Source organism: Halichoerus grypus, chromosome 10 (assembly GCF_964656455.1).
Source record: "Halichoerus grypus chromosome 10, mHalGry1.hap1.1, whole genome shotgun sequence".
Classification (NCBI taxonomy): domain Eukaryota; kingdom Metazoa; phylum Chordata; class Mammalia; order Carnivora; family Phocidae; genus Halichoerus; species Halichoerus grypus.
This window is the reverse complement of record NC_135721.1, coordinates 70,268,638-70,278,257: the sequence shown is the minus strand read 5'-3', so window position 1 is coordinate 70,278,257 and position 9,620 is coordinate 70,268,638. Positions and strand designations below refer to the sequence as shown.

Below are 9,620 nucleotides of genomic sequence, written 5' to 3'. Positions count from 1 at the left end.
CAATATGGAGTTTCAGTTTGGAAAGATGTAGAAATTCTGGAGATGGGTGGTGATGATGAGTGTACCTAACACCACTGAATGTACACCTGAAAAGTGGCTAAAATGGTAAATTTTACCTTATGCACGTTCTACTACACACACACACACACACACACACACACACAAAATGAGGTTGCCCATACTGCAGAATTCAGGAGTAGACTTTCAAAAATGTGAAAGTTAAATCTTTACTCTCCACCTATTCTATCTCCCCTCATCCCTTGCCAAAGAAGGCCAAACTTAAAAGCTAGGACATGGGGCACCTGGCTGGCTCAGTTGGTATAGCATGTGACTTTTGATTTCAGGGTCAAGAGTTCAAGCCCCATGTTGGGCGTAGAACTTAAAAAAAAAAAAAAAAAAGCCAGTGCATTGTGTCCTCCCATTTCTGGTCTTATCCCCCATTGTCCCTCAATATACATCTTTTGTTTTATAGCATTGTATGGGCCAACACGCCAGAGAAAGAGCAAAATCAGAATATAAAAGCAGAAGAATGGAGAAAGAAAAGGCCCCATGCTTAAGCAAATGCAACTCTTTAACACTGAAGTCTAATAGATTATCAACATCTAGTAGATTATCAAGATGATCAAATTTAACATGTTGCTCATATTGCCCTTGACGTGATATATGATATGTTAAGAATGGCACTTTACCTCTTTCGTCTCCTTTCCAAAAATCTAACTCCAGTCTAATCATGAGAAAACATTAGACAAATCCCAATTGAGGCACACTCAATAGAACAATTGACCAATACTCCTCAAAACTGTCCAGGTCATCAAAAACAAGGAAAGTCCGAGAAACTGTTACAGTCAAGAGGACCAGAAAAAGGACATCAGGAAATGTAGCTACACTTGTGGGGAGCACTGCATGATGGATAGACTTGCTGAATCACAATGTTGTACACCTGAAAATAATGTAACATTGTGTCAACTAGACTTCAATTTAAAAAAAAATATGTATTTAAGTTTGAAAACTCTCTTGCTAGAAGAGTAAATAAAAAGTTACAATATGAGGGGCACCTGGGTGGCTCAATCTGTTGCCTTCAGCTCAGGTCAAGATCTCAGGGACCTGGGATTGAGGGATCCAGTCCCGCGTTGGGCTCCCTGCTTTCCCCTCTCCCTCTTGATTTCAGCTCAGTTCCTATCTCAGGGTCCTGAGATGGAGCCCTGCTTTGGGCTCTGTGCTCAGCATGGAGTCTGCTTGAGATTCTCTCTCCCTCTCCCTCCCCCTCTCTCCCTCCTGCTCATGCTCTCGCTCTCTCTCCAGTAAATAAATAAATATTTTTTAAAAAATAATAATATGACATATGGGATTTGTTTCAAATTAATCAAGTGGGGTGGGAGAACATGGATGGGGTTGTAGGCCAGAGCTGATCATTGTCAAAGCTAGGTTATGGGTACATGGGGGCTCATTATATTATTCTCTTTTCTTTTGTATGTGTTTTAAAAACTTGTCCATAATAACAAGTTACAAACTTAAAAAATATGTAATAGGTTAATTTATAGAAATCTGGGTGCTGTTCATGACTATTTCCTCTTGTAAGACAGGGAGGTAGAGAAAACCAGTCTTAAGAGAAGGAAAAAAACAATAATGAAGCAAAGACACAGGGGAACAGGGGTAAAGTAAGGCATGAGCAGTAAAATGTTTCTGTTGCTGCTTCCCACCTGCACCTCCTTGACCCCAGACTTTGCCCTTGGCTTATGTGAGAAACCCCTGAATTCTTAGACCAGCCCCCGCTCCTTCCCTTTAAAAAGCTCCAATGGTATCTATTTCATGAAGGTGCAAGTCCAAACAAATACCAAGGTATATAAGGCACCCTTTGGCATCCTCACCCCTAATCTAGGACTCATTCACCTTCTGATTCTTTTTATTTTATTTTTTTAAAATTAGTTTAAAATTTTTTAATTTAAATTCAATTGATTAACATATAATGTATTATTGGTTTCAGAGGTAGAGGTCAGTGATTCATCGGTCTTATATAATTACAGTGCTCATTACATTACATGTCCTCCTTAATGTCCATCACCCAGTTACCCCATCCTCCCACTCCCCTCCCCTCAGGCAACCCTCAGTTTGTTTCCTAAGATTAAGAATCTCTTATGGTTTGTCTCCCTCTCTGATTTCGTCGTTTTATTTTTTTCCTCTCTTCCCCGATGATCCTGTTTTGTTTCTTAAATTCCACATATGAGTGAGATAATACGATAATTGTTTTTCTCTGACTTGTTTTGCTTAGCATAATACCCTCTAATTCCATCCATGTTGTTGCAAATGGCAAGATTTCACTTTTTTTTGATCACTGAGTAGTATTCCATTGTACATATATATACCACATCTTCTTTATCCATTCATTTGTCAATGGACATTTGGGCTTTTGCCATAGTTTGGTTATTGTGGACATTGCTATAAACATTGGGGTGCAGGTGCCCTTCGGATCACTACATTTGTATCCTTGGGGTAAATACCCAATAGTGCAATTGCTGGATTGTAGGGTAGCTCTATTTTCAACTTTTTGAGGAAGCTCCATACTGTTTTCCAGAGTGGCTGCACCAGCTTGCATTCCCACCAACAGTATAAGAAGGTTCCCCTTTCTCTGCATCCTCACCATCTGTCATTTCCTGACTTGTTAATTTTAGCCATTCTGACTGGTGTGAGGCGGTATCTCATTGCTCACCTTCCGATTCTTTAAGCTAAATAGCAAAAGGCTTCTTACATGTGGGCACTTAATCTAACTTAGAGAAAATACAGCCTGCAGTAGAGACAAAGGACCTGGGTTCTAGTTATGATTCTGCCAGTGTTTGCCATTTGACTTTGGACAAGCTACGTCAGGGCTCTGTGCTTATTCTGTTATTCTTCTGTCTTGCTATGACCAAGGGAGGCAAAGCATTAGAGCACAGCCAAAGAAGGGAGTTGCAAAACTTCAAAGTCCAGAATTCCTATTTTTAGTAGAACTCCTCAAAGTTGCAAATCATCACATTTGTCAGATTTTGTCTCACTGAGCACTCATTACAAAACCTGAACTTTGGAGCTAACTGCTCAAAAGAAAATCAAGTAGAGGAGAGTTCTTTTCTTTCTCCCCCTTCTCCCCACCCCTTCTTTAATTTTACCGTAGAGTGATATGCATTTTCCCACTGGGTTAAAAATATAAATAACACAAGGACGGTATGCCGTAACAAAAGACCCAGAGGTTGCCTTATTTAGTCCTTTCCTTATATCCACCCATGCAAATGCTCTTTGTTGTCCATTATCTCAGTAGCCAGGTGTGGTGACCAGCCATGGGGATTGTGAAACTAGACCAGAGAAAATTGTTACTTAGTTATCTTAATGCCTGTGTGGGGAGATGCGGGTGGGGCTAGGTGGTCTTCCAATGTCACTGTAGGAGCTGCTACATACGGCAGGTTATTATGAAGCAAAATGTATGATTTCAAAAGATGGAGCTTTGAAGATTGAAAGAAATTCTTGATTTTCAGATATATGCTAAGACGGAAAACATATGACTCTATTGCACCAAGAAATCATGTGCACCCAGAGATTGACAATATCTTCCAAGTAACCCCATGGCATAATTGGTCACTGTATGACCAAGAGAAGTTCCACATTGTTCTCAATCTATATACATTACATTTGATTCCCCTTACTTGGCAATAGTTATGTTCTCAAATTGCCATAATTAGCAATTAACGGGATTAGAAAATACAGGGTTAGGTTCTTGCAAGCCTCTGGTCACAACATTTTCATCAATGAATCAATAACTTCATTTTAGGTGTGTTTCTTTAAAGACCCCTTATTTAATATATAATTGTTTATTCATCAACATTGAACTAAGGGCCAATATCTCTGTTCTCCATCATTATCCTTTCATGATGTATAAGGAAGTCCCAAGTCTTGTTTTAAGCCAGATCTTTTATTGTTCAGGATGGAGTTTGAATAGCACAAACCAAAACTTTTTCTTGCTTATGCTATGTTGCCATAACTGACTCATGGTATGTTTAGATGTGCAGAGAAAATGGAGCCTTTCCTTTCTCTATGACAGATCTGGTCTTCTCACAATCTCCTCTCCATTGGAAGGGGAAAGCCTATTTCATCAGTTAGCAATTTCCCAGTCTCCAGTCAAAACTGTTGTTTTGTTTTGTTTTATTTATTTATTTATTTTGGTTTACAATAGTCCCTCCTTTCAGGAAATACTCATTTATTCTAAGTTTTGGTCCCTCTCTCTCACCTCCCAAGATGGCACCCAGGTGTGCAGAGAGCACACTATGCCCTTGAGGGTGGGGTAGGGGGACTTGGGTCCGCATCAAGGGGTCCCCAGTGTTGCTTTCTGGTCCTTGCTGGTCTCTGTAGTTGTGTGTCCTTTGCTTACGCTGGTGGCATTTGCCGTAGAAGTCTTCAACTGGGGAAAGAGTGATCTATTCTCTAGGTTTGGTCAGGGCCTAGGGGGTTTCCCAGCTGACCTGTCCATCCTGTGTGACTGAAAATTCAGGTCACAGCTGATGGACCCAAGGATGGGCATCTCACCCAAGCTGTCAGAGACCTTCCCTAGGATTTTTCAAACTGGAACTGAGCAGCCTAGTTTCTCTTGGGTTGTGAGATGGGAGGCTCAGGACCAGTGCACTGCTTGGTTTTGCTACCTCGCAGAAGTAAAGGAAGGTATGGGGAAGGAGCACATGTTGAGAATGTGAGAGTTGCAAAAACAAAACTGTTTTTGCAACTCTCTGACTGTTTTTGCAACTCTCACATACATTAAAGACATACATTAAAGATGCAAGAATCTTTAATGTATGTCTGTGTTGTACTTGAGATCCTGTGCTCCTCTTTTTCCTGTTGTTCTGTGAGCTATTCACAAAACTTTCTAGTAAATTCCCCCTTTGGGTCTAAGCTAGTTTGAGTTCAATTTCTCATACCTGAAAAAAAAAAAGTCCTAAACAATTATGTTTTTAAATGATTTAATGATCATCATAACACTTGCATATTTACAATAATTCCAAGCAACCTTCATTTACACTACTCCCCATAACTATGTTATTTTTACAGGTTGGGAACTATTGCTGGCAAGCATATGAGATAATTGAGATTTAAAAAAGAAAAATTTGCTGTTGTGAAATGGAACACTCATAGAAAAAAGTACACAAAACAAAAATGTACCTGATGAGAAGTTGTTATTGCCAAGTTAACACAGAAACAACACTGCGATTACCCCCCCAGCCCATCTCATGCCCCCTTCCAATCAGGTTTCTCACTTTTGTGGTTATCACTTTCTTATTTTTCTTTCTAGTTACATTACCCCAGCATACATCCCTGAACCTTAAAATTGAATTCTGCCATTTTTTGAAAATTATGTAAATGAAGTCATACAATATAATTTTTTGGGGGGGAGCTGGCTTTCGTTCTGGATTATATTTTGATATTCATCCAGTAGTTAGCTGTAGCTATAGTTCAGTTTTTTTTTTTAATTGTTGTTTAGTATTCCATAATATGAATGTACAATCATTTATCTATTCTGTTGATTGGTTTTTTTTGACTCTTATGAATAATAGTGGTATGAGTATTCTTGGTGAATACATGCACACTGTCTTTTTTTTTTTTTTTTTAGTGTATACCTAAGAGTAGAATTGCTAGATCATGAATATGTACGGGTGAGTAAATAATACCAAAATCTTTTCCTAAATGATTTTTCCAGTTTATATTCCTACCAGCATTTTATAAGAGTTTCTCCTGTTCCATATCCTCACTAACACTTCTCAATCTTTTTTTTTGTTTTAATTTTATTTGTTTATTCATGAGAGACAGAGAGAGAGAGAGAGAGAGACAGAGGAAGAAGCAGGCTCCCAAGTAGCAGGGAGCCCGATGCGGGACTCGATCCCAGGACTCTGGGATCATGACCTGAGCTGAAGGCAGACGCTTAACCATCTGAGCCACCTAGGCGCCCTCAATCTTTTTAACTTTAGCTATTTGTGTGGATATGAATGGTATCTCACTGTGGTTTTAATTTTAATTCCTCCTGATTGCTAATGAAACTGAACACCCTTTTGCATATTTAATGGATGTTTGTGTATCTTCTTTTGTGAAATTCCTGTTGAAGTCTCTTGCCTATTTTTCTTTTTGATTGCCTTTCTCTATTGATTTGTAAGAGCTCTTTATATATTTGAATAAGAGACTAAGAGAACTCTGTTGGATATAAATGTTGTAAGCATCTTCTTCCACTCACTTAATGGTGTTGCCTTTTCATTCACTTAATGGTGCTTTTTCACTCACTTAATGGTGTCGAGGGAGAGAATCTTTAATGTATTCAGACTTATCAACTGGGATTTGAAAATGGTGCATCTGACAGAATAACTAGACCAAGCAGTGGAAAGCAAATTTCTCAGTTCAGTAAAATGAACTCACACAGGCGCTCTAGCCAAAGTTGCACATTCTTCCTTTGGAATGTTGTTTCTGAGATGACATTTTATTTTTAAATGATTGAAAATTCCATTACGTTACAAACCAGAAAAATGCACTTACAATATTTAATTCTGCCGCTTGGTGGTGTCATGAAAACTAATAATAATAATTTAAAAGGATTGTTCTGAAAGTTTGCTGGACAGTAGGGCGTCGCTATTAGCAAATTAAAAAAATATAAACAACATTTTTTAAAGTTTATAATCCTCTTATACATTACAATTGCTGAAAAAATGCATACGGGCTCAGCATTTCAGTATAAAATCCCAGGCTTACTCATAGCCAAACAAGAAACTAGGATGGCACAGTTTTTTTAATCATGGAAAATTTCAAGTATCTTAAAATGCCAAGATCCCTGTACCTACTAGGTAGATAATGTTTACATCCTGTCATATTTACTTAAAAAAATTAAAGTTTATGGTCCTTTGTTCTGCCGTTTCATTTCCCTTTCTTTTTCCCACCAGAGGTGACCACTATCCAGAATTTGATGTGTATCTGTCCAGTTCTTGTTTTTCTATTTTTCCTACATGTTCACCTGTTCACGAACAATGCAAATGTTGTTTCATATTTTTAAATGTATCTTTTCATCCTATTGTGTACTGCAATTTGCTAACATTCTATTTTGTCATGTTGATACATACAGATATACAGATCTAGGTCATTTGTTTTAACTGCTGTGTTGTAATTTATGGCAAATATATACTCTAAATTTTATTTATTGATTCCTCTATCAGTGAACATTTTTTGTTGCAATACAGGCAATACCTAGAACAATATCGAATATACAATAGAATCCCAACAAATATTTGTTGAATGGAGGCAAGCTTTTAATTCAAGAAAAGCGGTATAAAATATCTCAGGCAGACTATTTTTTGCTTCAATTCTCCAGTTATTTATCATCATCCACCCTATCTGCACGCGTGGCAGGAGACATTTCCTGAAATTTCCTAAAGGCTTTTTACTCAATCCACTGAAAAAGGCTCTGCTGTGGTATGCGTACGGGGGTAAGGGTGTGTGGATAGAGGGGGTAGAGAATGGACACAAAGAAATTTCAATGTCCAAATATAAGACAATGGTTTGTATGGTCTGGAGTAGGGGAGGGTGGCAGCAGCAAGCGTTATAAATCTGGGGGAAGTCTGAGACTTTACAATGCAGGGCATGTCTGGCGCTACCATATCCGGATAACGAGATAGAGGAATATAAAGGTCTTTCTCCCCGTGTACGTTCTGAAAGCTATAACCATCAAACGCCAGACGGTTGCCATGGGAACCAGCAGGGGGAGGGGGAGAGAAGATCCGCCAGAATTCTTGATGCGCTTAGAATGTTTCTTCTTCCGCTCCTCTGCTCTTCGCAACCACCGCCCCTCTCCTCGGTCCCCCCCTCCCCCCATTCTGTGGGCTCTCGTCATTCTCTTCCTTTCTTGATTCTCTTCTTATCCATTCTAGGTCGCCATCTTGGGCCATGCGTCAAGATGGCGCCCCTGGTCCCAGAGGCAGAGCCCTGGCGCTCCAGCGAGGCTGCGCACACACGTGTTCAGGCGCGGGAGGGTGGGGCGGTGACGTCCAGGCGCTGCCCCGCCCCCGGTAGTCGCCCCGCCCCTGGTCCCACTCCGCCTTCCTCCCACCGGGCGAACCCGGAAGTGGAGGAGGAGGCGCGGCGGTGGTGGCCGAGCGGGCAGGCGCTGGCGGAGCCCAACCGGGGAGCGTGTCTGGGGTTGGGGGCGGGGGGTGGGGCTGAGCGGCCTGGACAGCCAGGCCCGGACGGGGCGGGGGAGGCCATGGCCTCGGCAGAGTTGCAGGGGAAGTACCAGAAGCTGGCTCAGGAGTACTCGAAGGTACCCATCGTGGGCGGGGAGTAGGGGGTCCCCGGCCCTGCGGCCTCGGGTTGCCTTGGCAGCTACTCGTCGGGACGGAGGGGAACGGCGAAGGGGCACGCGAGCGTGCCCCTCCTCTCTGCCTTCTCTGTCCACCATTACCATGCCTCCACCTGCAGCTCCCAGGGGATGGGGCCGGGCCGTCTTTGGGTCCCTGTGCGTTTCTGCGGGAAGGATCAGGAGTTTGATTCTTCCTTCTCACTAAACTAGCGGGCTTGGAACTGGGGTGTCCGAATCCTGGCTTCTGCCTCTGGTGCTGGTCGGGAGGGGAAGGGAAGGGTAAGGACCAACCCCTCTACTGCTGCTTCCTTAATTTTCCTAGCCCAGTGATGGGAAAGATCAAGCTTTCTTCCTCCTCACAGGGATGACATGAGGATAAAGAGATTTATGTGTCCCCAGTCAATTCGGGAGGGTAGAGCGAGCCATTCCTGTAAACTGTTTCACTGAGGATGGGTGGTTACGAATGTATTTAGTGCGTTGGCAAGATGTCTGGAGATGATTTTGAAAGCTTGAGTGGTAGGGCTGTGTCCCTTTTTCTGTCTTTTCCCTCGGTCACCTGGAGTGGGGCAGAACACCCAGATGCTCAATACATGTTGAGTTAAGCAAACAGTCGTATTTATGGCATCCGTCTTTAAATGATGGAACCTTTTACTTGGAAAAGGGCGGTGCTGCTTCTAAGGTGTTGCTGCCTTAAGAATATTCTAATGAAGTTATAAAAGAATCTCACATCCTCGGAAATTGAACAGTCATTAAGCTTAGTTTTCAATGATCTGGCATCATGGGAGCATTGGGAAGACTTAGCCCCCTTTTGACAATTTGGAGAAACGGACGCACATTTTTTTCGTAGGGTTTCACTTAACACATACTCAGCAAGGTAAAATGAACTATTGTTTGAAAAATAAAACCTTTGCCTAAACATACACACTTAGGTCTTTTCACCATCAAATGGGAGTCTTTTGAGATAATACACTTATTCCAGCGGTGCGGCCATTGGCAGAACTTCTTGCATTTACATATGGAATTGTCTTAAGAGCCTGTAGCACAATGTCAGTGATGGCAAGTTTTCAGCCTTTGAAGGAATATTTTCTTGTTGGAAAGGGTCAGAAATTGTTTGGAACAAATCCATATGGTGAAGGAGAGTGGGTGGAGAATGGCAATACTCAAAGTTGACTCCACTATTTTGGGTGAAAATGTTTTATGAGTATAAAGTAAGGGTAAACAATCTCAGAAGGCAATTCCAAATGGCAAAAGAGAGTTCTAAAAATGTTTTAAGCAG

At 41.3% G+C, this 9,620-nt stretch overlaps 1 protein-coding gene across 2 annotated transcripts in view; it reads left to right on the top strand.

Annotated features, from left to right (window-relative positions):
* The first annotated feature begins 8,177 nt into the window (after nucleotides 1–8,177).
* PPP1R21 (protein phosphatase 1 regulatory subunit 21) overlaps nucleotides 8,178–9,620 on the top strand; it is a 61,294-nt gene continuing 59,851 nt past the window's right edge. For both annotated transcript variants that reach the window (XM_078056600.1, XM_078056598.1), the window contains exon 1: nucleotides 8,178–8,305. In XM_078056600.1, the coding sequence (XP_077912726.1) occupies nucleotides 8,249–8,305 (57 nt within the window). In that variant the 5' untranslated portion in view covers nucleotides 8,178–8,248. The remainder of the gene's footprint in view (nucleotides 8,306–9,620) is intronic.